At 35.0% G+C, this 27,500-nt stretch overlaps 1 protein-coding gene across 7 annotated transcripts; it reads right to left on the bottom strand.

The window, feature by feature from the left end:
* Positions 1-54: 54 nt before the first annotated feature.
* Positions 55-27,281, bottom strand: LOC112715492 (protein LATERAL BRANCHING OXIDOREDUCTASE 1). 7 transcript variants are annotated; one of them, XM_025767272.3, is made up of 4 exons: positions 26,746-27,281; positions 26,558-26,621; positions 25,747-26,077; positions 55-472 (listed from the first exon to the last, which is right to left on the bottom strand). In XM_025767272.3, exons 1-4 carry the CDS (start codon positions 26,852-26,854, stop codon positions 215-217), a joined length of 762 nt encoding a protein of 253 aa, XP_025623057.1. In that variant the 5' UTR covers positions 26,855-27,281; the 3' UTR covers positions 55-214. The 7 variants fall into 7 exon arrangements, with proteins under 7 accessions (XP_025623057.1, XP_025623052.1, XP_072060853.1 ...); XM_072204752.1 differs by lacking the exon at positions 55-472 and adding exons at positions 18,017-18,683; positions 22,056-22,204 and having other exon boundaries at positions 26,558-27,110; XM_072204753.1 differs by lacking the exon at positions 55-472 and adding exons at positions 19,595-20,882; positions 22,056-22,204 and having other exon boundaries at positions 26,558-27,111.
* Between the last annotated feature and the right edge of the window lie 219 nt (positions 27,282-27,500).

Here is a 27,500-nt window from a genome sequence, read left to right as displayed (position 1 = left end):
ACCAGCCTTGTGAATAATCAATAATGTTTAAAAAATAAAAAAAATTAGTCAAAATAGTCAAAATTTATTCTATTAATAAATATTAAATAATACAAATTTAAAATTTTTTTTATCTACTTGACATTACTGGTGACTAATTTACTGATCAGTCTAATTTTCAGAACAAGCATTAATACTAGAGTTATGTCCAAGTGATGAAATCTTATTAAAATCTTTAAGCTAGCTTATAATAATGAATTTGTAGATTCTCGTCTGTTTGCTTCTTGAAATTGCTGTTCATTCTGCTTAGAAGAAACTTTCCGGATTTATATGGTCTATATTTTGAAGGACTTTTCTCATTTATTAGCTCCTCCAATGGCTCCACTTCAGTGTCATGTGCAGGGAAGAAGAAGTATGGAATGGAAAACCTTTCCTTCTCTGAATTAACTATTGCTCTGTGTTCCACACTCTCATAGGCATCGTTGCTCCAAACCTACGTGCATAAAATACTCCAATCACATACCAAGTAATAACAAACACAATATTAACAAGACTAATAATACTACTCTATTAGAATATATTACCAGAAACACTTTTTTTGGATAAAATAAAATAGTAAAGTTACTTGTTATAGTACCTAAAAAATTTAAGCTTATTTAACAAATTTTCTCCTTTTCAAAGAGTAAATGATTAAAATATCCTCTCAAAATTTACTTGTTAATTAAAGCTTTAATTATCTGTTGGTCCCATAATTTCGTTAAATTTTTAATTAAATTTTTATACTTTTTTTTAATTAAGTCTCTAAATCATTTTAAAATTTTTAATTAAGTTCCTGTAGTGACAAAAATGTTTAGATTAACAAATATTTTGTTCCTAAATTAAAGATACCATCAAATCCATAAAAATGATTGCTATGATTTAAAAGGAAGAGCTTGACCTTATCTCAGAAATCCAAGAGCAAGTTTGGCTAAAGGAGGAAGCATTGAAACAAAGGATGTCCACGAGATACAACAAGAAAGTCATTAGACAAAATTTCACCACGATCTCATACTAATCAGGAATGACATCAGAGTACAAAAATCGGGCGAAAGAAAGATGGCTGTAAACTGAAAGGACCATACAAGATCTTTGAAGTCTTGGAAAAAAGGTTACTAGAAAGTGTCCAACCAACAAGAAAATGAGTTTCCTAGGTCGTGGCACGCATGCAACATGAAAAGATACTAGAGCTAGAAAGCGAACATTGCTCCATGTTGTACTCTTTTTTCCGATTTCAACTAGCATACAATAAAACTTCGAAGCAAAATCCCAAGATAGAGAAATCTTGGAAGAAGATCAGCAAAAATGGAGTCACAGTGAGGAAGAACGAAAGTCTCGATAAAAGAAGAGGCAAAGTTGTAGGAGTGAAAGCGAAAAACAGGAAAGAGAAAAATGATTATGGTTACATAGTCATTAGGCGTAAAACGATAAATTTACCCTTCATTTAATGACACGCACGGTTAGCAAGGTAACAGAAAAGACGCGCGAATGGTTACAAAAAGACGTAATATTTTCAGATTCAAAAAACACGTCTAGTACTCAACCTAACTCCAAGAAAGGCAATATACCCGACGTGATGAACTGAAAGCCACAAAAGATCAAAACCGACTTGGGAATGCTTGAGTCTGAACCAATGAAGCTCAACCTCAAACAGGGGGCATTGTTCATACACTGACATATTATCTAGCCAGACCCAAAATGAATAAAGTCCAATCTATAGATATAAATCAGATCGACACTAACCCAACCATATAAGAGGTCAGACACGGCGACATGGGCTCAGTCCTCCTTATTCAAATAAGAAACTAACCTCTACTATCTCTCCAATTCATCTAGAAAGGAAATCTCAGCAAACTCCTTACAAAAGGGGAGTAACCAACCCACCATCAAAGGTGGAACTACTTCAAAAGTGGTTATTGACCCTACATCTACATTTATAAATATCCTAACACCCTTAGGTATAATTCGAATTCCAATCTACTAAAACCTGCTAAAAATTCTTGCTAACTTAAGCATCGAAGTCCCTTGTAGATACCATCCCCCACTGTCTCATGAGGAACGACGTCGGATGCTATTACAAAAGGAGTCTAGACCTCACGTTCAGACCCAAATTCATCCGTTTTAGGTAAACCTCGAAACATTGGCGCCGTTGTCAGGGACCTGGTAATCAATATCGCACGATGGTAGACGATATTCTAGAAGATGGACACACGGCTTCCAATTCTGAAGCCGTAGAAGAAGAGCAATATAACGATGAGCATGCATTAGTCATACCTCCCCGAATTGATAAAGAGAAAGGTGTTGCCAGAGACGCGCATCCATCAAACTCGGAAGGACACAGGATAAGCTTGAAAGTTTATTAACTTGATGGATCTGGGCTAAGAGACTCCACAGAAATCATAGGACTTGTCCACGACATCAAGTTTGGCTAGAACAACTCGAGCAGGAACTAGAGCAACAACGAGAATCCGAAAGAGCCCTGAGAAGAGAGGTACGATGGCAAAGGAAATCAGGAGAAAAACTCTTGAAATTGTAACCAGACTTCAAGGGTAGGAGAGCCCGAACTTATTGAGAAGAAATATCTCTGGCGGATGAAGATCCATTTATAGAAGAAATCGTGTGTGCTAAAGTTTCTAGAAACTTTAAAATCCCAAACATGGACCTTTATGATAGAACCACTGACCCGAGACATCATCTGAACAACTTTAAAAGTATCTGGCAGATGCATCCTTGCTGCAAAGTTTTCTCGACTACGTTAACCAAGGTAGCAATGAAATGGTTCGATAGCTTACCACCTATATCAATCACCTGCTTCGACAACTTGGCGTGAAATTTTCTCACCCGATTTCGCATCCAAAATGATAAGGTCAAGCATGCACCAGGCCTCTTGGGAGTAAAAGTAAGAAGTAAGAGAATCTCTATGGACTTATATAGAAAGATTCAATAAGGCGTGCTTGGAGATTCAGAACCTATCCACCAAATCAGTCATCATGGGACTAGTTAACGGCCTTAGAGAAGGTCCCTTCTTCGAGTCCATATCAAAAAGACACCCGACCTCATTGTATGAAGTACAAGAGCGAGTAGAGAAGTACATCAATATGAAAGAAAATGCTCGGTTAAGAGATCCTGCACAAGGCAGCACAATCAATATCAAGCTCGAGACAAAGAGAAAGAACCCAAGAAAAAAAAGAATACAACTCGGACAAAACTTGAAGGTATCACAACTATACCCCATTGCTAGTTTCTCTTGTTGACGTCTACAGAAAGATCTGCCACATAGAAAAGATTCCACCTCCCAGACCAATTAAAAATAAAAAATTTGGAAGTCGGTCAGAATACTGCGAATACCATAAAATCTACGGCCATTCCACCAATAATTGCTATGATTTAAAAAATGTGATAAAAATTGGCTAGAAAATGTCAGTTAGATAGGTATTTAGCAGAAAGGTCGAATGATTTGAGTAAGAGGAAAATAGATGTAGAAGACAGGGTTCGCGAGATCGGCCACTACGAATCCGTGAGAGACAAATCTACATGATCACTGGAGAATTTGCAGGAGGAGGAGGAATAACCAAATCCCCCCACAAGAGACATTTGAAAAACGTTTACTAGGTCGGTAAGGAAGCTGAAACGCTTGATCTACCTACCATCACCTTCACAACCCAAGGGATAGCACCTGGACATGTTGACCCGGTGATCATAACGATACTTGCCAAAGAAAACCTTCACAAAACTTTGGTAGACCAAAGAAGCTCGACTGACATCCTGTTTAAACCCGCTTTTGATAAGTTGGGTCTAGAGAAAAAGGACTTGAGAGCATACCCAAATACCCTCTTCGGTCTGGGAGATACTCCAATCCGACCTCTAGAGTTTATTTCTCTCTACACCACCTTTGGGAAGGGTACAAAATCAAGGACCTTGAGTATAAACTACATAGTGGTCGACATAGCATCGGCTTACAATGCCCTGATAGGTCGGACAACGCTAAACCGACTTGCTACAGTAGCTTCCACCCCTCACTTTTGCATGAAATTTCCACTCATGAGGGAATAGCCACTATAAAGGAAGGCCAGAAATTAGCAAGAAGATGCTACCATGAAAGCTCAAACCTATGAGGGTATACAAAAAGAAAATAAGTCAACACCATAGAACTCGGAGGTGTTCGAATGAGGGAAAAACTGAGACCCTAACCTAATGGAAAGATTGAAGAAATCTAGATTGGGGATGAAATCAGAAAAACAACTGACGTAAGGGCTAACCTGGAAGAATAGCTAAAACAAGACCTCATTAAGCTTCTGCAAGAAAAGTTTGATCTTTTTTCATGGAAAGCTTCTGACATGCTTGGAATCCACTCTGATCTCATGAGCCACAAGAATGTCGTTTACTCGGGTTCATGACATGTCCAGTAGAAATGATGAAAGCTCAGCCTTGAAAGAACAGAAGTCGTAGAAGAGTAAGTCCATGCATTGTTAGATGCCGGGTTCATAAGAGAAGTAAAGTACCTGCTATGGCTTGCTAACATAGTACTTGTGAATAAACAAAACGGGAATTGGAGCATGTGTGTTGACTAGACCGACCTCAATAAATCTTGTCCCAAGGATCCTTATCCCCTCCCCAATATTGACGCTCTGGTAGATTCGGCTTTTGGATAGAAGTATAATCAAATTCCAATATACAAAGTCAAATTAGGAGAAAACCTCTTTCATTACTCCCAGGGCGAATTACTGTTATGTGGTAATGCCCTTTGGGTTGAAAAATATTGGAGCCATATATCAACGTTAAAAAATAATGTGTTTTCATCTCACCTCGAAAAGTTGATGAAAGTTTATGTGAACAACATGCTTTTCCAAACAAGAGAAGAAACCAGTCTGCTATCTAACTTAGCAGAAGTGTTCAACACAATATGGTTGCATGTGATGAGATTAAATCCCATAAAGTGCACCTTCGCAGTGGAAGTCAGGAAATTCTTGGTATTCATGCTCACCTAAAGAGGCATTAAAGTCAACCTGGACAAATACAAGGAAATACTAGAGATAAAAAGTCCGACCTGTCTGAAGGAAGTTCAACAGCTAAATGGCAGACTGACAGCCTTGTCAAGATATTTAGCAGGGTCATCTTTGAAATTCTTGCCTTTATTCTCAATACTCAAAAAGGGATATCAATTCTAGTGAATTCAAGGATGTGACCAAGTCTTTCAAGACTTAAAAAAAATTCTTGATCCAGCCACCTATCCTAATCCGACCCGAAGAAAGAGAAGAACTCATAATGTATATGGCCGTAGTAGATAAGGCCATCACCTCTACCCTCATCCGAGAAGATAAAGACGGACAACAACCTGTGTACTTCACGAGTAAGGCGTTACAAGGGGAAGAATTGAACTATCAAAAAATAGAAAAATTTACCTATGCCCTCATCCTAGCTTCCAGAAGACTCCGACCTTACTTTCAAGCCCATACCATCAGAGTCCGAACTAACCAACCTATGAAGCATTTCTTCTAAAAGACGGATATTGCAGTTTGGATGCTACAATGGGACTGTGAAATTATTTGAGTTCGGCCTCAAGTATGAAGCTCGTATAGCCATCAAATCTCAATATTTGACCGACTTCTTAGCTGAATACACAGGCAAACCACAAGGAAGCCCTGCAGCTTGGCAACTATATGTAGATGGATCATCAAATAAAGTTAGTATTGAAACATGAATCATTCTTGAGAATGAGGAAGGAACCCATGTAGATCTTTCATTAAAATTTGAGTGTCCAGCCTCCAATAACCAAGTTGAATATAAAGCCATGCTTGCTAGCTTAACGCTAGCCAAAGAAGTCGGTAGCATCAAAGATCATAGTGTTTAATGACTCCCAAGTGATAACCTCTCAGATAAATAGAGTTACCAAGCCAAGGATCATAGCATGAAGAGGTACTTAGAGAATACAATGGAACAGCTAACACAATTTCAGAAAATAGAAGTCAGACATATAACTCGTGAGCTTAATTACCGAGCTGATGCCCTCTCCAAACTGACTAGCACAAACCCAGGGAGAAAAAACCAGATCCAGAAAACTCTCCACGCACCTTCAGTGGCCAAAGAGATCGACAAGTCAGACGCTTTAACAATCTCCAACGAAAACTTAGGTTGGATGACTCCTATTATCGAGTATCTAAAATTCGATAACATACCTAAAGAAAAAAGGAAAGTAAGGAAACTCATAAGGGAAGTACAGTGCTATACTCTGGTTAACAACGTTTTCTATAAAAGAGGAATATCTACACCCTTACTGAAGTGCATTCCAACCTCCAAGACTGAAGAAATCCATAGTGACATCTGTAAAAATAGTCTAGGAGCACGGTCACTAGCTAAGAATGTGTTACAAGCTGGTTTTTTTTGCAAAGAGAAGTGGCCAACTTCGTCAAAAAATTCCCACCCTGTCAAATGCATGCCGATTTCTATGTGGCACTACTTGAAGTGCTCATCAGCTTCACCTCGCCGTGGCCTTTTGTAAAGTGGAGTTTGGACCTGCTCGAACTATTTTCTCAAGCATCTGGATAGGTGAAATACCTCATAGTTAGGATTGATTATTTTACTAAGTAGATTGAGGCAGAGCCTTTGGCATCCATCACGGTCCAAAGAAGTAAAAAATTTTTCTACAAAAATATTGTCACCCGATTTAGAGTCCTATACTCCATCTCCACGAACAATAGGACCCAGTTCATCGAATCGACCTTCAGAAGCCTGGTGGCAAGCCTCAAAATTAAATACCAATTCACATCAATAGAGCGCCCTTAGACCAATAGACAAGCAGAAGCTGTGAATAAAGTAATATTTGTAGGGCTCAAAAGAAGACTACAAGATGTAAAAGGAGCCTAGACTGAGGATCTCTCCTAAGTTCTATGAACATATCGGACAACTCTCCATTCTACAATGGAAGAATCTCTGTTTCGATTTGCTTATGGGATAAAAGCCATGATTCCTATTGAAGTTAACGAAGAAAGCTCAAGGGTAAGGTTCTACAATGAAGTGGGAAACATCCAAGCTCAAACGGAAGAGCTCGACCTCCTCTGAAAAATCCAAGAGCAAGTTCGGATATGGGAGGAAGCATTAAAACAAAGGATGTCCATGAGATACAACAAGAAAGTCATTAGACAAAATTTCACTATAAATAATCTCATACTAATCAGGAATGACATCGAAGTACAAAGGTCGGACGAAAAAAAGATGACTGCAAACTAAAAAGGAACTTACAACATCTTTGAAGTTTTGGAAAAATGTTACTACAAAGTGTCTGACCTACAAGAAAACGTGCTTCCTAAGTCATGGCATGCATGCAACATGAAGAGATACTATAGCTAGAAAGTGAACCTTGCTTCCTGTTGTACTCTTTTTTATGACTTCAACTAGTGTACAATGAAACTTCGAAGCAAAATCCCAAGATAGAGAAATCTTGGAAGAAGATCAGTTAAAATGGAGTCACGGTGAGGAAGAAGGAAAGTTTCGAGAAAAGAAGAGGCAAATTTGTAGGAGTGAAAGCGAAAAAGAGGAAAGAGAAAAATGATTATATTTATATAGTCATTAGGGGAAAACGATAAATTTACCCTTCATTTAATAACACACACGGTTACCAAGGTAACTAAAAAGACGTGCTAACGGTTACAAAAAGACGTAATATTTTCATTTTCAAAAAACACGTCGAGTACCCGACCTAACTCTGAGAAAGGCAGTATACCAGACGTGATGAACTAAAAGCCACAAAAGATCAAGACCAACTTGAGAATGCTTGAGTCCGAACCATTGAAGCTCAGCCTCAAGAAGTGACACTGTTCATACCCTAACCCATTACCTAGCCAGACCCAAAATGAATAAAGTCTAATTTACAGATATAAATCAGACCAACACCAACCCGACCTTATAAGAGGTCAAACACGGCAACATGGGCTCAGCCCTCTTTATTTAAATTAGGGGTGTACATGGGCTGGGTGAATCTGGGTTTGATTTGACCCAGACCCAGTCCAAAATATATACCGGCCCTATACCCAAAAAAACCTACACACCTTTGGGCCACAATTATATCGGGTGAAAATCGGCCCGTTCAAGACAACATATTACCTTGATATCTTCTTGTAATCTAGCATGTGAAAATCTCCAAATTTTCAAGACTTCAACCTTTATTTGACATGATAAAATTCACTTAGAAAAATATAACAAGAACCAACCATTCACCAAAATTAAAGCATAACCACAATCAATACTAATATTGTCTAATAACACCAAATATTTAAGTCAATACAAATAACACAAAATATTATGCATTAGTCTAAAGTCTTATACATCCTATACATAAAACATTAACTTATAGTCTTATAACGACTAATAACACAAAATATTAATGTTCATAATACTTAAATTCGACAAAAGAATAGCCATAATCCATTAAAAGCCATTAATCTTGTCAACTTGTTCCTTGTAATAAAACATGAAGAACATATCAACTAAAACATGAAAAACAGATAATAATCAACTAAACAATAAACACATCAACTAAATAGAACAAGAATCAACTAAACAAATCAGAAAAAAAACAAGCAATAATTTAGAACAAATCAGTAAACACGTCAACTAAATAGAACAATAATCAACACCCCTAATATTCAAAAGTTCTAATTATCAAAAATCAACACCTGCACCTAATCAGAATTCTAATAATAAAAAATCAATACACATACCCTTAATCAGAATTATAATAATCAAAATCAACACCCACACCCCTAAATTCACAAATTCTGATAATCAAAATACCTATTTCCTAATTAGAATATTAATTAAATAATAAAATTAATTATTTACCTGAGAAGAGAAGAAGAAGAAGAAGACCGGAGAAGAGAGTGAAGCAGAGGGGGCGGGACTCATAGAGCAGAGCAATGGCGGGGCAATAACAGAGAAAAAGAAGAAGAAGATGACCAGGCCGAGTAGAGAAGCGTCAGTCGTCACCGAGAAGCAGGGCAGCACCATCGGTCGTCTGTCATCGGACATCAATCATCAATCGTCACCATCGTTAGTCAAATGAGGAGCTTCGCCGGTGCATGGTTAGAGACAAAGAAGGCTAAGAAAGAAATGGTGGCGGCATGCGTAAGGGGAGGAGGGTCCAACTGCGTGGTGCATGCTGGGAGTGCGTCATGCGTGCTGGGAGACTGGGAACGGGAGAGAAGAAGAGGTCAGGGATTAGCGTGGAGACTAGGCACTGGGCATTAGGGACTGTGAGAAGGAGGTTGAATGGCTAAGGGAGCTTGAGGGATGAGGCTGAATTGAATGCGTTAAATGGCCTGGGCAGTGGGCACTATTTGCCCTAATTTTTTATGATGACTGGGGGTCCGGGTGACCCGACCTGTAACACCCTAATTACCTGAATGTCATGCTTCCGGCTGTGTCACTCTGATAGCTTGGGTATTATGATGACTCTTAGCATATTTAATATTAAAATAGGAGCCTGTTTAAAACTTAAAACCGTATTTTTCAAAGACCATATATAACAAAACATAAATCCATACTTACAACCATATACATACATATACATAATATTAACTTACAAGCATTACATAATACAAATCATATCCCTCTCACAAAATGTGAAAAGCTAAAGGCGAGAGAAAACATAACTAATACAACACAATACATAGAATAAACGGAAAAGTAATATACTTCCGAACTTCGTCGTCGATATCCTGAAAATAAAAAAACCTGTAGGGGAGTGAGAACATCATCCTCGCTGGTTCTCACTATAGGGTTAGAGAATTGCTATAATAAGATATGTGAAATAAAACTATTTTAATTATACGGTGATCGTTTCCCGCCTTATGATATTCAAAAACCAAGGATTTACATTCAAAAATCCGAAATTCTTTTTAAAAGAGAAATCTGTTAATTCTTCAAAAATCCAAAACCTTTTTTCTTTTTGTATCAAATATTAAAAGTTTTCCTAGATAATATAAATGACCAAGCTGTTCCAAACATAGGTTCATTAAGTCTATGCTGAACCAGTTTGATTTTTCATACTTTACTAAACCAAAAATACAAACTAATCATGGCCATAGGCCCAAACAACTCAATCAACATCCAATTCACCACATTCCACTCAATTTTAGTCACAAACACAAGTAAGAAAGTTCAAACACAATCAAAGCAGTTACATCAAGTAGAGCAATTAGCAGTTAAACATAATTATTCACATAGGCAAATGAATTACAATATGCACCCCAAAACAATGTCACATAGATGCATATGATGAATACCTGTCCTATAGCTGATGAGTCTCATCTGTCGGTTATAAAGCCAAACCCGACATGTCTGGTAGCTAATCCTGGACAGAACACCAAATACGGAGCAAGTGGAACAATGCCACAACCCTTGCATCTTACCTGCGTACCTAGAGCAAGGGACAACTTCACCCTGCCTCTTACCCAGGTGGTGTTACAGTTATCAATCCGGAGCAAGCGACGATAGAATTCCACCCTTGCATCTTACCCGGAGTTTCAAACTCTCAATCGGAGTAAGTGGATAACACCACTGCATCTTATCCGATATTTTCGTCTCTTACCCGGAGCAAGTGGATAACACCACTGCATCTTACCCGGAGGCATACTACAATCAAATTTAAGCTCATTTTCCTTATCCTTCCAACTCATTCATAATCATTTTCGCACTTCCTCCTCAACAAGCCACATCAAGTAAATCATCATTCATGCCGCATATCACTTTTTCTTCAAATCACTTTACTTTGAAACCAAAATCACTTCTCTTTATAACATTCTTTTCCACACAATCTAATTTTCCCAAACCAACCTCAAAAATCATTTCATTCTTAAACCATCCGCTTATCCACTTTAAATTAGGAGTCATTAATTAATTACCACAACAAAGTCTCAAGATTTTGAGGGAGAATCTACTAAATTTTAATTTCTAAAATTCATTAAAGATCCTTAAAAATCATTTTCCTAATTTGAATCAAAATTAGTTAATAAGAATCAGAAGTCCCAAACAATTTTTAAAGCCGAATCACTTAGAATAAAACCAGTCCAATCAATTCAAAACCACCTTCAAGTTCACTTTTATAACCAATTCTCGACTTCTTCCAAAACGCCACAAATAGAGTTATTCAATCAAATTCAATTTCCTTTTAATCCACTAAAACTCCTCCGAATGTGATTCTTTAATCAAATTCAAAATATAAACCCCTTTTCGTATTTACATCAACCTCAAAACATAAATCTTTTCTAAATGACTTGCACTCAACATATAATACTTTTCTTAGGAAAAAGCTCAATTGTAATATTCCTTTCAATAATTCAATTTAAAAAATAATTCATTATTTTCTTAAATAATTCAAGTGAAATAATATAATTCTTAAATTCATAATTTTCTAAATAATAGTTCAAACAAACAAAGTCTCAGATTTTATAAAAATTTTGACAGCACCTCCCCTAAAACTTAGACTTTACCACCTTTTCGGGTCCCAACCAAACCATTCTGCAACCCTTACCAACGGGTTCAAAACAAAATCTGTTCAAAATCAAACTGATTCCAACAATTCGTCATTTTTATATCTCAAGAAAACCGATTAAAACTCAAATCAATTTTCAACGGATTAAACTCATTTTCAAAACTTTAAAGAAACACTTCAAGAACCGTCCGTTTAGCAAAACCAAATAATAATCCAGTCAAACAAACATTCATATCCATCCAAGACAACTAAACAATACATAAGACTTATACAATCACTAAAGGTACATTTCTCACATCAATATCCATTTATAACAATTCCAAATTATAAAGTTTAGTTTTCTGAAAAAGCCACTACCTCGATAAGTGAACCCGTAACCTGAACGCATCACGAAAACCTTTTCTTAGTGCACAATCGGTGGCAGCCGCAACTACAGCAACTCTTATCACGACACATAAGAACCGAAACTCAAACCTAAAGCATTAATGTTGCAAGGACCTTAGAAACACATAACAAAATAGCGACTAAACGAATTCGAAACAAGAAACAGCTTACCGAACTTATAAATAGCTAAAAAAACGGAATGGCGGTGACTCTGTTGACGACACGACTGCTCGATATCGCATGCACGACTACTAAACTCGGCATGCAAGAACCACAACTCGACCCTGCGTTACCATCATCTCAGTTACTCGGACAGGCTAGGACGGAAAACTAATTTCAAAGGTTTTAGAGACGATAACACTTACCAAGGAAAAAGGGAATTTAGTGGCTGTTTTCGGCAGCAGAGGCGGCAAGGAACGACGACAAAGGCACGGCGGTCTACCTCCCCTGTGTGTACTCTCCCACTCTCTTCCTCAGATCTCCACCATGGTGACGATGACTTTGACTCCACGATGAGGACAACGGCGACGCGGGTACATCAGCGGCGTTGACGAGGTTCACGAACATGACTGTGTGTGGGGGTCTCCAGGTCCGCAACCCTCCCCCTCACTCGCGAGCCCTCTCTCCTTGCGACTCTGTTCCCAACGGCGACGTACGGTGGTGCGGCACGATAGACGGTGGCTATGGGAAGGTGGCAGTCCAGAACAACGCGGCCGTGGTAGCTCGATAGAATGGCGGTGATGGCTTAGCGGCTGGACGACGGCGATGCGACGGTGGCGAGCTCCCCCACTCCACCGGTGACGTTTTCCCCTTCCTTTCTCCCTTCTTCGCTGGTTCTCTCTTCTCCCTTTCTTCCTTTGTTTGATTCCCGCTCTCTTTCCCTCGTGTGTGTGTGTGTGTGTGTGTGTGACATTGAGAAGAAAAATGGGGATGTGGGTGTCGGCACATTTTGGAAAACTAGGGTTAAAGTTGTGTATTTGTGGGATTAAGTTTTTGGTAAAAAAAATTAGGTATAAGGGTAGTTTGATAATTTTAATAAAATTATGGAGTAATAGAGTAATTGAAAACTAATTTTGTATCTAATAAATTTATAAAATTATATTTAATTATCAATTTATAATTTATTTTCAACTTTACTCTAATTCAATAATTAGAAAAATTAAATTAATTTTCTTTAAATTATAAAATAGAGTTAAAAATTTAATTATTCAAATTAAAGCATATAAAATACTCATTATTTCTAAATTACTAAAACTTTAAACAATAAATAAGAAAATACCCAATTGGTATAAATATCTCAGAAAATATATTTTTGAATAAATAAAATAAATCATAAATAACTTTATTATCTGATTTCCTAAAATTTGGAGTCTTACATCCTACCTCTCTTACAAAAATTTTTGTTCTCGAAAATTGATATAAAATAAAAGAGACTTTCATTAGCATCACTTTTTAAACACACTTAAGCAAAAGGCAAAAAGGTCTATAAGATACAAGGATATAAGTGTGATACGAAATAGAAGCTATAAGATGGGTTTGATGCAAAAGATTACAAAACTGGCTGGCATTAAAACAACGTGATTAACGTTCGTAACACTGATCTCGCACCAACTCTAGAGATTCAACTTCCTAAACTTCAACATGACGTAACTTCATTATTCCCAACCACACTTTTTAAACAGATCCTCCGAGAACTCTCCACCTCATCAATCACTCCACAAACTCACCTTTTATATTCACAAACTTCGTCTTAAAGAACTAATGCATCACATTACTATACTTAAAGGTCGCACGTGACATTAAAATAATTCTCGAATTTACTCAGAAGAATACAAGACCTTGTAAAAAGGACAAGCGACGAGGACAATATCCGCAAGAACTTGAAAAGATTATTGGGATCACAAGTAATCAAGGATGTATAAGGAATGAAGAGTAGAAAGAAAAATCACTTTGCCAACCTCAATAATGACCCACGAATCAGAGAAGACCGGTAGGAACAACAAAAGAAAAGCAATGTGATAGTTTGAAACAAAATCAAGCTGAGTCAAAGAAGTATGAAATCATAGAAGAAGATTAATTAAAGTCAGTGATGACGCTCGCAAGGTTTAAAAATTTATGATTAACAACTCCTTCTAATACATTTGAATATAAAGAATGAAAAACTTAAGGAAGATCACTTCATGCTCTAAAAGAAAAGGTACGCAACCTGCATTTTGCAAAAGGATGACAGAAACATATATCAAAACTGCAATATGGTTAAAAGAAAATTAAATTGCATTTCGTCCAAACAATTTCCAAGTAAAAGACAAAATAGGTGAAGTTTAAAAAATAAAAGTCAATTGTGTTATGACCAAAAATAATTTCACAATTCTCGAAAGACATTTAGGTACTATATCAAATAAAGTTGTGCAATGGAATCATAGCAAAGTTGGAGGAAAATCAAATTTTGTTAGAAAAAAGAAAGTCTGGGGTCAAGTTTTAAACTACATAAACTTTAAAATTCATATTCAAACTCCATTTAGAAAAGGAATTCTGAGGTAAAATTTGCTTATAGGTCAGTAAAAAAAATAAGTGGTGCGTTGCAAACAGAAAGATTTCTGTTAAATAAGGAAGCTTTTCAAAACTTCGTTTAAAATAGTGCATGCCAACTTCAAAACAACTTTGTCAAATTTAAAGAATGACTATGGATGCAATTAAGTAAGAAAAATTGATTTAAGATTTCTTAAGAAGAGAATCCAAAACTTGTTTTAAAAGTTCACATCAAGACTCCAAGAATATAGTTGAAATCGCCACCTCATAGGAACATTCAAGAATATTAAGATGTACTTAAAAAGAAATCAGGCCATACGAAAAAGCTTTCAATTGATCCAAAAGAATACAAAACTCGTAAGGAAAGACAACTTAATCAATAGTGAATAATCAAGAAAAAACCTTTGACTAAAGGAAGACGAATAAGAGGGAAAACGATGCACTAGATTGAAACAAATTCAAGCTGACTTGGATGATTATGAGATTCACAAAAGAAGGAAAACTAAGACTAATAGTGTTGTTCATAAAAGTAAAAGAATAATTAAAAACAGGACCAAGTATGACATCCATAGAAATGAAAAGTAAAAAAAAGGAATTGATCCATTCAAAAAAAGGAAGGATATGAGCTCAATATTTTCAAAAGAACACAAATTGCATAGACAATGTGTTATGCTAAACCAAATTTAAATTAAAAATAATTTAGGTGAAAGTTTATCAAACGAAGATCAACCGGGATAAAGGCGAAAATCCTTTCTTTCAAGAATTTTGAAAAAATTACCTAAGTACATAATCGAGTAAAGATATGCATAAGAACGGTAGTAAAGTCATTAGAAAAATCAAGTTACATTTAAAGTAAGTATATTTCCGTAGACCAATAAAAGAACAGGCGAGATGTTGGAATTAAATAGTTTTTAAATTGTATCAGGGATTTTCAAAGTTTTATGTAGAGAAGTGCATATCGAATCAAAAGCAATTCTATAAAAATTTGAAAGATGATTGTAAATATAGTTACATAAAAGAAGAACTGAATCACAATTTCTTTAAAAGGGACTCTGAAAAAGAATTTAAAAAGGCACACTGCATCAAAACAAGTTCAGAATTATATCGAAAAATACATGAATCAAGAAGAAGAATTTAATCAGAATAAGGCAGATACACCAAGAATTTCAGGCAGGCATATGCAATTAGGATCAAATAAGAATGCATACGAATAGAGAAATAGGGTTAAAAAATCAAACTACTTTACCAAAGCAATAGCAAACAAGAATTTCAAGATAGGCTAGGAAAGAACAAATCACATAACTTCAACAAAATTCAAGACACATAACTGAGTAACCTCAAGAAAAAGTTTCCAATGTTCCCAACACCCGCGATTTGCATTAACCGTAACTTGTATATCGTCTATGATAACCTATTAGTGCTTCCATATACATAATCCACTAGTTATTAAGCCGGCCAAACTCAATCCTAATTATGCAATGCAAAACTAATGGCATTAATCAATAGATCGTCATGTGCATAAAGCTCTAATTCTCGTTATCCGAACAAGACCTACTACATGATAGACGCTTAGAGCATGCAATTGAAGCATAGTGGGTCGATTCCTTAGACTCTAAGGAAAGACTACTTTGATACCATAATGTAACACCCTAACTATCTGAATGTCACGCTTCCGGCTGCGCCACTCTGATAGCTCGAGTATTACGACGACTCTTAACATATTTAATAATAAAATAGGAACCTGTTTAAAACTTAAAACCGTATTTTTTGAAGACCATATATAACAAAACATAAATTCACACTTACACCATATACATACATAACATAATATTAACTTACAAGCATTACATAATACAAATTATATCCCTTTCACAAAATGTGAAAAGTTAAAGGCTAGGGAAAACATAACTAATACAACACAATACATAGAATAAAAGGAAAAGTAATAAACTTCTGAACTTCGTCGTCGACATCTTGAAAATAAAAAAATCTGTAGGGGAGTGAGAACATTGTCCTCGCTGGTTCTCACTATAGGGTTAGAGAATTGCTATAATAAGATACGTAAAATAAAACTGTTTTCAATATACAGTGATTGTTACCCGCCTTATGCATCTTTTCAAAAACCAACGATTTACATTCAAAAATCTAAAATTATTTTTAAAAGAGAAATCCGTGAATTCTTCAAAAATCCAAAACATTTTTCCTTTTGTATCAAATATTAAAAGTTTTCCTAGACAGTATGATGACCAAGCTATTCCAAGCATAGGTTCATTAAGTCTATGCTGAACCATTTTGATTTTTCATACATTACTAAACCAAAAACACAAACCAATCATGGTCCTAGGTCCAAACAACTCAATCAACATCCAATTCACCACAATACACTCAATTTTAGTCACAAACACAAGTAAGAAAATTCAAACACAATAAAAGCAGTTATATCAAGTAGAACAATTAGTAGTTAAACATAATTATTTATATAGGCAAACTAATTACAATATGCACACCCAAAAAGTGTCACATAAATTCATATGATGAATGCCTGTCCTATGGCTGATGAGTCTCATCTGTCAGTTATAAAGCCAAACCCGACATGTCCGGTAGCTAACCCTGGACAGAACACCAAACACAGAGCAAGTGGGACAACACCGCAACCCTTGTATCTTATCTGCGTATCCGGAGTAGGGGACAACTTCACCCTGCCTCTTACCCATGTGGTGTTATTGTTCTCAATTTGGAGCAAGCGGCGATAGAATTTGGTGGACGAAATTGTGATCACTATTCTTTAAGTTGTTTTCATTGTAAAATTATGGAATTTGAAATTGGCACGAGTGGACACAACTCCGTTCAACTAACCAGCAAGTGTACTGGGTCGTCCAAGTAATAAACCTTACGTGAGTAAGGGTCGATCCCACAGAGATTGTTGGTATGAAGCAAGCTATGGTCACCTTGTAAATCTCAGTTAGGCAGATTAAATTGATTTATGGTTTCGAAAATAGAAATAAGAAAATAAATAATAAAAGGGATAGAATACTTATGCAGATTCATTGGTGGGAATTTCTGATAAGAGAATGGAGATACTGTATGGCTCAAGGACGCCTGCTTTCCCACTTCTTCAACTCAATCCTTCTTACTCCTTTCCATGGCAAGCTGTATATAGGGCATCACCGTTGTCAATGGCTACATCCCATCCTCTCAGTGAAAACGTTCCTATGCTCTGTCACAGCACGGCTAATCATCTGTCGGTTCTCAATCAGGTTGGAATAAAATCCCTTGATTCTTTTGCGCTTGTCATCACGCCCAGCCTTCAGGAGTTTGAAGCTCGTCACAGTCATTCAATCACAGAATCCTACTCGGAATACCATAGACAAGGTTTAGACTTTTCGGATCCTCATGAATGCCGCCATCTATCTAACTTATACCACGAAGATTATGTTGGGGAATCTAAGAGATACACATTCAAGCTCTTGTTGCATGTAGAACGGAAGTGGTTGTCAATCACGTGCGTTCATAAGTGAGGATGATAATGAGGGTTACTTATCATCACATTCATCATGTTCTTGGGTACGAATGAATATCTTGGAATAAGAATAAGAGAGATTTGAATAAAAGAGAATAGAATTGCATTAATACTTGAGGTACAGCAGAGCTCCACACCCTTAATCTATGGTGTGCAGAAACTCCACCGTTGAAGATACATAAGTGAAAGAGGTTCAGGCATGGCCGAATGGCCAGCCCTCTCCATGATCAAGTGACCGAATATTCCAGAGATTAAACTGTCAAAAGATATCTAATACAATAGATAAATGTTCTATTTATAATAAACTAGCTCCTAGGGTTTACATGAGTAAGTAATTGATGCATAAATCCACTTCCGGGGCCCACTTGGTGTATGCTTGGGCTGAGCTTGATTAATCCACGAGCTGAGGCTTCTCTTGGAGTTGAACTCCGAGTTATGACGTGTTTTGGGCGTTCAACTCCGGATCATGACGTTTTTCTGGCGTTTAACTCCAGACAGCAGTATGTACTTGGCGTTCAACGCCAAGTTACGTCGTCAATCTCCGAATAAAGTATGGACTATTATATATTGCTGGAAAGCTCTGGATGTCTACTTTCCAACGCCGTTGAGAGCGCGCCATTTGGAGTTCTGTAGCTCCAGAAAATCCATTTCAAGTGCAGGGAGGTCAGATTCCAACAGCATCAGCAGTCCTTTTGTCAGCCTTCTTTAGAGTTTTGCTCAAATCCCTCAATTTCAGCCAGAATTTACCTGAAATCACAGAAAAACACACAAACTCATAGTAAAGTCCAGAAATGTGAATTTAACATAAAAACTAATGAAAACATCCCTAAAAGTAGCTCAAACTTACTAAAAACTATATAAAAACAATGCCAAAAAGCGTATAAATTATCCGCTCATCAGAATTCCACCCTTGCATCTTACCCGAAGTTTCGAACTCTCAATCGGAGCAAATGGATAATACCACTGCATCTTACCGGGAGGCATATTACAATCAAATTTAAGCTCATTTTCATTATCCTTTCAATTCATTTATAATCATTGTTCACACTTCCTCTTCAACAATCCACATCAACTAAATCATTATTCATGCCATATATCACTTTTTCTTCAAATGAATGTACTTTGAAACCAAAATCCTATAACATTCTTTTCCACACAATCTAATTTTTTCAAACCAAACTCAAAAATCATTTCATTCTTAAACCATCTGCTTATCCACTTTAAATTAGGAGTCATTAATTAATTATCACAACAAAATCTCAAGATTTTGAGGGAGAATCTACTAAATTTCAATTTTTTAAATTCATTAAAGATACTTAAAAATCATTGTTTTCCTAATTTGAATCAAAATCAAATAATAAGAATCAGAAGTTCCAAACAATTTTAAAAGTCAAATCACTTATAACAAACCAGTTTATTGAAATCAAAACCACCTTCAAGTTCACTTTTAAAACCAATTCTCTGACTTCTTCCAAAATGCCACAAACAGAATTACTCAATCAAAGTCCAATTTCCTTTTAATCTACTTTCCTTCGAATGTGATTCTTTAATCAAATTCAAAATATAAACCCCTTTTTGCATTTACATCAACCTCAGAATATAAGTCTTTTCTTAATAACTTGCACTCAACATATAATACATTTGTTAGGAAATAAAGCTCAATTGTAATTCTCCTTTCAATAATTCAATTTAAAAAAATTCATTATTTTCTTAAATAATTCAAGTGAAATAATATAATTCTAAAATTCATAATTTTCTAAATAATAGTTCAAACAAACAAAGTCTCAGATTTTATAGAAATTTCGGCAGCACCTCCTGTCCGCGCTCTCCCACTCTTTTCCTCGGATCTCCTCCATGGTGACGGCGACTCTGACTCCAATATGAGGACAACGGTAGCGCGAGTATAGCAGCGGCGGCGATGGGCTTCACGGATCTGACTAGGAGTGACGGTCTCCAGGCTTGCAACCTTCTCCCTCACTCGCGAGCTCTCTCTCATTAAGACTCTGTTCCCAGCGGGGACGTGGCGTGGTGCAACGTGATGGGCGATGGCTGTGGCGACGCGGCAGTCCTGAGCAATGCGGCGATGGTAGCTCGATAGAATGGCGGCGACGGCTTAACGGCTGGACAACGGCAATGCGATGGTGGCGAGCTCCCCCTCCGTCGGTGACGCTCTCCCCTTCCTTTCCCCCTTCTCCGTTGGTTCTCTCTTCTCCTTTTTTTCTTCTGTCTGATTCCCACTTTCTTTTCCTCGTGTGTGTGTGTGACATTGAGAAGAGAAAGAGGGACGTGGGTGGTTGCACATTTTGGAAAACAAGGGTTAAAGTTGTGTATTTGGGGGATTAGGGTTTTGGTAAAAAATTAGGTATAAGGGTAGTTTGGTAATTTTAATAAAATAAGGGATAATAGAGTAATTGAAAACTAATTTTGAATCCAATAATATCTATAAAATTATCATTTAATTATCGATTTACAATTTATTTTCAACTCTACTCTAATTCAATAATTAGAAATAATCAAATTAATTTCCTTTATATTATAAAATAGAGCTAAAAATCTAATTATTCAAATTAAAGCAGATAAAATACTCATTATTTTTAAATTACTAAAACTTGAAATCATAAATAAGAAAATACCTAATTGGTATAAATATCTCAAAAAATATATTCTTGAAGAAATAAAATAAATCATAAATAACTTTATTATCTAATTTCCAAAAATTTGAGGTCTTACACGAGCTATGACTCGGTCCTAGTTTCACTTTCTTTCTAGGTTTCATTTTTTCTCCCCAGGTCAGCCCCGGGACACTTCGGGTCCGGGCCATCATCTTCCAAAATGGTTCGAGCCCGGGCCGGGTCTTCAGGCCAGACTGGACCGTGTATGTAACACTAAAATGTCACGTTTTTGGGTGCGCCACTCTGATAGCCGGGGTATTACGACGAATCTCATCTATTAGATAATAAGGTATGAGCCTTTACGTATAAATCTATCGATGGTTTTACTAAAAACTTAAAACTTTTCCAACAAGAACAAACAACACATACTCACATACTTAATATTAATAATACATTATAGTATTACATACAAAAGTAATTACAAAACTTACCTCTCTGAATAAAACTTTAACTAACAAGGCGACGAAAAAATAAATTCTAACAACTCAACTCGTAAACATAATCTTCTATACTCCTGTAACTCTGCATAAAACCTTCGCCCCTATAGCTAAAAGGGGTTGAAATAGAGAGGTAAGAATTGGAGAGTTTTTAATAGGGTCGGTATGGATAGTTACATTCATTTTATTCTTTGGTGCACAAGAATTCCATAACAGAATACTTACAATCTTCAACAGATGGCCATTAGCAACAAACCTTCTAATACAAACAACTTTAACAAACCGTTTTTGAATTTAAACTTTTTTTCAAATGAGAAAAGAAAACTATTTATTATTTAAACCCCTCGACAAGGCCTCTAGACACAATACTTTTCAAACCGTTTTTCAAACTCTTTTCTTGATAAATCAAATTCAAACATAATACTTTTCTCGATAAAACTCAAAACATAATCATTTCATTAATAATTCAAAATCAGCTAATATAATCCTTAAAACTTTTGGAAATTCATTTTAATGTCCAAATTTTTTAGAAATTACACTTTAATCACTAAACTTCTAAAAATTTTATTTTAACTCACAAACTTTTTTTTATTTAACATCTAACCCCAAAAATCTTTCTTAATTATATTTTGGCCACAAAATAGTCAAAACATGAGGGTTTTGTGTTTTTCAAAGAACCAAATCAAACTCATCAAAAGTTCATCAAAATTACTTAATTTTTTAACTAGTTTTTCAGTTGTTTCGGTAACCGATTTTTCACAGCTTTTAATTTATTCTCGCTGCCATCAAACCTCATCAAATTTATCTCAAAATACAATATCACAATAGCTCCAAAATTGTCAAAACACCCGAGCTGGATGTTCATACATAGCCAAACCAAAATCTCAAGCAAACAATGATAATTTAACAAAAATTAAACATAAACTTAATCAATCTCAAACAATAATCAATCAAACTAATATTCACTTATCAAATTCACATTTAATTATTATAAAATTATCAAATTCTACCTCTGTACGAAATCAGAACGATAGAAACTTTGGAAAAACTTTTTGATCGAACTGCTGAAGAAGAGAACGTCAAAATCAGTTACTACACCTTCGGAGCTCCCTCGGCCGAACTTTGCATAGAGGGACAACAACTCCATTATTGATTTCTTCTGAACAAAAGTAATATCAACATGAAAGAGAAAGATACAAATACTTTAATTGAATTAGATTTTTTATTAGAACTACAATTCTTAAGAAATTGAAGTTGGAAGTCATGGTTCCATGAAAGCTCATATATTTTCTCTCTCTCTCTCTTAGTCTTTCTTTCTCCTTGTCCGTGACAAGAATGAATGAATGAAAAGGGATAAGTGAATATTATGATTGATGAGAATTTGTGGTGTAAAAGCCTTATTAGATGTCATGGCTAGTTAATGCAAGAAAGTATGTGTCATGATTATATATATGTTAAGCCATCTTTTTTTTTCCTTAAAGGCTTCAGTCAAGTGATGTGATGATGATGATAAGAGAATAATAATTAATGATATACTAATGAGGTGTCAAAAATAATAAATGAAAGGGGTTGGGTGTCGCGGCCTTAAGGCAACTAAGTTAGCGATTCAAGTTATGAAATTAATTTAATTATTTTTAATAAAATAATTTTTAAAAATAATAAATTTTAATCAATAAAATAAATTATAGCTAAATGGTTAAAAATGTGGGTCGTTACATTTTATCCATTTTATAAAAATTTTTGTTCTGAAAAATTAATACAATAAAATAAGTTCGAACTCTACAAAAAAAAGTTAGATTCATGAGAAAAATACAAACAACGTCAAGAATGAATACTCAAAAAAATTCAAGTGAACAGATATGATCAGAATCAGACAAAGATATGCATGAACGATAAGATGTAGTTGAAAGAAATAATCAAGTCACATTTTAAGGAGAGAATCCAATACAAAAAATTCCAATGAGAATAATGAAAGAAGAGATGACACCAAGTCACGTATGAATTCTATAACAAAATACTTACAACCTTCAACAGATGGCCAATAGCAACAAATCTTATAATATAAACAATTTTAACAAATCAGAGATACAAAGAAAATCACAAGTCAAGAAGCACACACGCACAATCACAGAAACACATATCATAGAGAAGTATGCACAAACAAGTATGATGCATGTCTAGTCTTACAGTTAATGAGCTCATTTGTCGGTTATATAGCCAAACCCGACATGTCCGATAGCTAATCCAGACACTGTCTCTCTGTTGCGCATTAATACCATTAGAGGGAATACGTGCCCTGTTACCGTTAGAGGGATTATATGCCCTGTCACCATTAGAAGGAATATGTGCCCTGTCAGCCTTACATCTAGAGAAAAAATACAGAAATACTCACCATTCAATTTCATAATTCAAACTCAGCTTTCTTCATTCTTTTTCTTCATCTCCTTTCCGGATCAAGTGGACAACGCCACTCTCTCTTATACGGGGTCATATATCTCGTTCATTTATAAATTCTCATTGCCATATTCATGTCTCATTCATTCTCATATTCTTCGAGCTAACTTCAAAATCGTTTTTGAATTTAAACTTTTTTTTCAAAAGTCAGAGGAAACCTATTTATTAGTTAAACCCCTCGGCGAAACCTCTAGACTTTAGCGGAGCGACAACCAACCTCATTTCAAAACCAAATCATTTAAACTCCAACATAATTCATTTTTTCTTAAATAAATCAAATCAAATCAAATAATTCTTTCAATCCAAATTAACCAAAATAAAACTTCTCAGAATTCTTCTAAAAATTTTGATAACACCTCCCCTAAAACTCGGACTTTATCACCCTTCTCAAGTCCCATCCAAACTGTTTTTCGAACTCTTTTCTTGATAAATCAAATTCAAACATAATACTTTTTTCGATAAAACTCAAAACATAATCATTTTTTTAATAATTCATTTCACTCCCAAATTTTTTAGAAATTATACTTTAATCACTAAACTTCTAAAAATTCAATTTTAACTCACAAATTTTCTTTTATTTAACATCCAGCCCCAAAACTCTTAATTATATTTTGGCCACAAAATAGTCAAAACATGAAGGTTTTGTATATGTTTTGTATATTTCAAAGAACCAAATCAAACTCATCAAAAGTTCGTCAAATTATTTGACTTTTTTAACTAGTTTTTCAACAATTTTGATAACCGATTTTTCACGATTTTTAATTTAATCTCGCGGTCATCAAACCTCGTCAAATTTATCTCAAAATACCACATCACAATAGGTCCAAAATAATCAAAATACCCCAATTGGCTGTTCATACATAGCCGAACCAAAATCTCAAGTAAACAACAAAAATTCAGCGTAAACTTAATCAAACTCAAACAATAATTAATCAAACCAACATTCAATTATCAAAGTCACATTTAATTATTATAAAATTACCAAATCTTACCTTCGTAAGAAATCAAAACAACAGAAATTTCGAAGAAGCTTTTTTATCAAGCTTCTAAAGAAAAAAATATTAGAATCAGCTACTCCACCCCCGAAATTCTCTCGGCCAAACTTTGCATAGAGGGACAGCAACTCCATTATTGATTTCTTCCGAATAAAAATAACGTCAACGTAAAAAGGAGAACGATACAAACACCTTGATCAGATTAAATTTTTTATTAAATTTTTTATTGAAGCTACTATTCTAAAAAAATTGAGGTTGGAAGTCATGGTTCTATGGAAGCTCACATTCTCTCTTTCATTCATTCTTTCTCCTTCTTGTCCGTGACAAGAATGAATTAATGAAAAGGGATAAGTGAATATTATGATTAATGAAGATTTGTGGTGTAAAAGCTTTATTAGGTGTCATGCTTAATTAATGAAAGAAAGCATGTTTCATGATTATATATATGTGCGTGCGCGCGCATCAAGCACCGTTTCTAATTTTCTTTCTTTTGCTCCCTTAGAGGCTTCGGCCAAGTGATGATGATGATAAGAGAATGGTAATCAATGATAAACTAATGAGGTGTCAAGAATATTAAATGAAGGGGTTGGGTGTCGCAATTTTAAGGTTTAAAGAGTCAGCAATTCAAATTATAAAATTAATTTAATTATTTTTAATAAAATAATTTTTAAAAATAAAAAAATTTCCGTTAATAAAATAATATAGCTTATTTATATTTAAATTTTAAAAAATGTGAATTATTACAGTATACACTTTTAATTCAAATAAATAACTAACTTCTATTATCTTTTTAATTCATCTAAAAAGGAGATTTTAACAAATTTTTTATAAAAAGAGTGTAACTAAACCACCATCAAAATGAAATTTATAAATGTGGTTATTAACACTACATTTACACTTATAAATATCCTAATACTCTCAAATATAATTCAAATTTCAATCTACTAAAAACTTGCTAAAAATTCATACTAACTTAAGTATCAGAATCCCTTATAAATATCACCCTCACCTCCTCACGAAAAACTCGGATGACGATACCTCAACATGAAAAGGCGTTGGACGCTTTTACAAACAAAATCTAGACCTCACATTCAGAACCAAATTTATCTGTTTCAAATAAACCTTCGAACAGTGAGATTCTCGTATAATTCTAGACAAAAATATTGACTCTTAAATAATTTCCTATTAGAAATAATGTAGCTAAATAGATAGGAAATCACATTCCAAAGTTAAAATTCTGCGGAAGTTGTACCTGAATAATATCACCAACGTTGATGATATAATCATTTGGGGTTGGTTTCACTCTGACCCACTCTTGATGTGTCTTATGTTTCACTTCAAGTCCTTCAACTTCATCTTGAGCAAGAATGGTTAAGGCACTTTCATCCTTGTGTGGACCAACTCCAAGAGCTATGTGAGGGAAGGGGCATGGAGGATAATAGTTGAGACGAATAAGACTGGTTTGACCTCTCATAAAGAATTCCTCAAGCCTCTTCGGTTGAAGGCCTAAACTCATAGCTATAAGTTCCATCAATTTGAAGGCTAGCTTCTCCATCTCTTCAATATACTCTTGGATTATATCTCTGATTAACATTCATTTTTAACAAAACTCAATTCCTTTCTTGAATTTGGATTTAATTTAAAAAGTAAAGTACGTATTAAAGTTCATAATATTGAGAAATTTACTTAAAATAAATGAAATTAACTTCATACTCATTAAAAATAAAAAATTATTATTTCTATCATAAAAAATTAAAATATTAACAAATTTTTACAAGAACAAAATCAACATTCTGTTACTTTTGTCACGCAAAAATTATCTTTCCTGAATAAAAAGATTAATTTCGTTCATTTGTTAAATTTATTAAAATTTTAAAATTTCATAGTAATTTACTCGAATTAAGAATGAAAACGTTCCAGAAACATCAGAGAAAAACGAAAAACAGAATTAAAGAAACGGAGGTCAAACTGAATCATCAAGTCAAATAGTCAATGGACTCAAAAGAGGGGAACAAAAATCACAAAGCTTATCAAAAAACGGAAAAGAATGAATGAATGAATACCTGAAGTGAGAAGGATGTTGAGGAGATTTATTACTCAACTGCGTGACTCGATCATCAAGTTCATCTGCAATAACAGGGAAGAAAGTTGGTTCTTTTGCAAGAAAATCAAACACTTCTTTCCAATCTCTAACGTTCCTTGTGAGCTCAGTGTCATAGTAACCGCTCGGAGAACTTTCATCTCTGCTAACCTTCTTCTTTTCTTGCAAGCTCTGAGAAAAGAAGTTCTTGGATGCTTCCAGAAGGTTCTGCCTCAGAGAGAGAGGCACACCGTGGTTTGTTACTTGGAAGAATCCCCATTCCTTGCACACGCTTCCGATCTCCTTCACCAGCGCGTCAATGGAAGAAATAGAAGGGTTGCTTGATGTTACAGGGGAGAGGTCTATGACTGGAATTCCTTGTGCTTCCATGGTGGAGACACTTGGCCTGTGTTGTGGTTCTTGGATGAATAATGCTTGGTCCTCCTCTTCCATTCTTGCAGCCAACCAAAGACTCCAGTGGTATTGAATTTCGATTTGGTAATCAAGGTTGTGTTTCAATTTGGTTTTTGAAACACAATATATATAATATCAAAAATGTTATTTATATATCAAAAATTAATTTTTATAATTAATTATTATATATATAATTTAATTTATTTATCAAATTATATAAAAATAAAAAAATTATTTTTATTTATATAAAAATTTAATGAATCCTTCTATTGTACAGATGTAAGTGCGTTAACATATACAAAAATGATGCGTTGTGTGATGGTTGAAGGCTTGAAGGACACGCTATGGCTAAGGGAGCATAGTGTCATATTTTTTTTTGCTGTGGTCTACCAATGGCTCTTTTTTGGGCAAATCACATAACTAAGTCAATCGGAGCATAATATTACACAAATCAGCCAAATTGAAAATCAGTTCATAAATCAATCAAATTACGTTTTTATATAGTTTGAACT

The sequence above is a fragment of the Arachis hypogaea genome, chromosome 10 (assembly GCF_003086295.3).
Source record: "Arachis hypogaea cultivar Tifrunner chromosome 10, arahy.Tifrunner.gnm2.J5K5, whole genome shotgun sequence".
NCBI lineage: Eukaryota > Viridiplantae > Streptophyta > Magnoliopsida > Fabales > Fabaceae > Arachis > Arachis hypogaea.
Note: the sequence above shows the minus strand (reverse complement) of the source record. Positions and strands in the feature narration are given on the sequence as shown.

Coding starts and splice junctions, on each gene's coding strand:
- LOC112715492 (XM_025767267.3), bottom strand. CDS start 27,027: ATGGAAGAGGAGGACCAAGCATTATTCATCCAAGAACCACAACACAGG. Junction 26,078..26,557: donor CAACATCCTTCTCACTTCAG/GTATTCATTCAT, acceptor AATGTTAATCAG/AGATATAATCCAAGAGTATA. Junction 473..25,746: donor ACGTTGGTGATATTATTCAG/GTACAACTTCCG, acceptor TTATGCACGTAG/GTTTGGAGCAACGATGCCTA.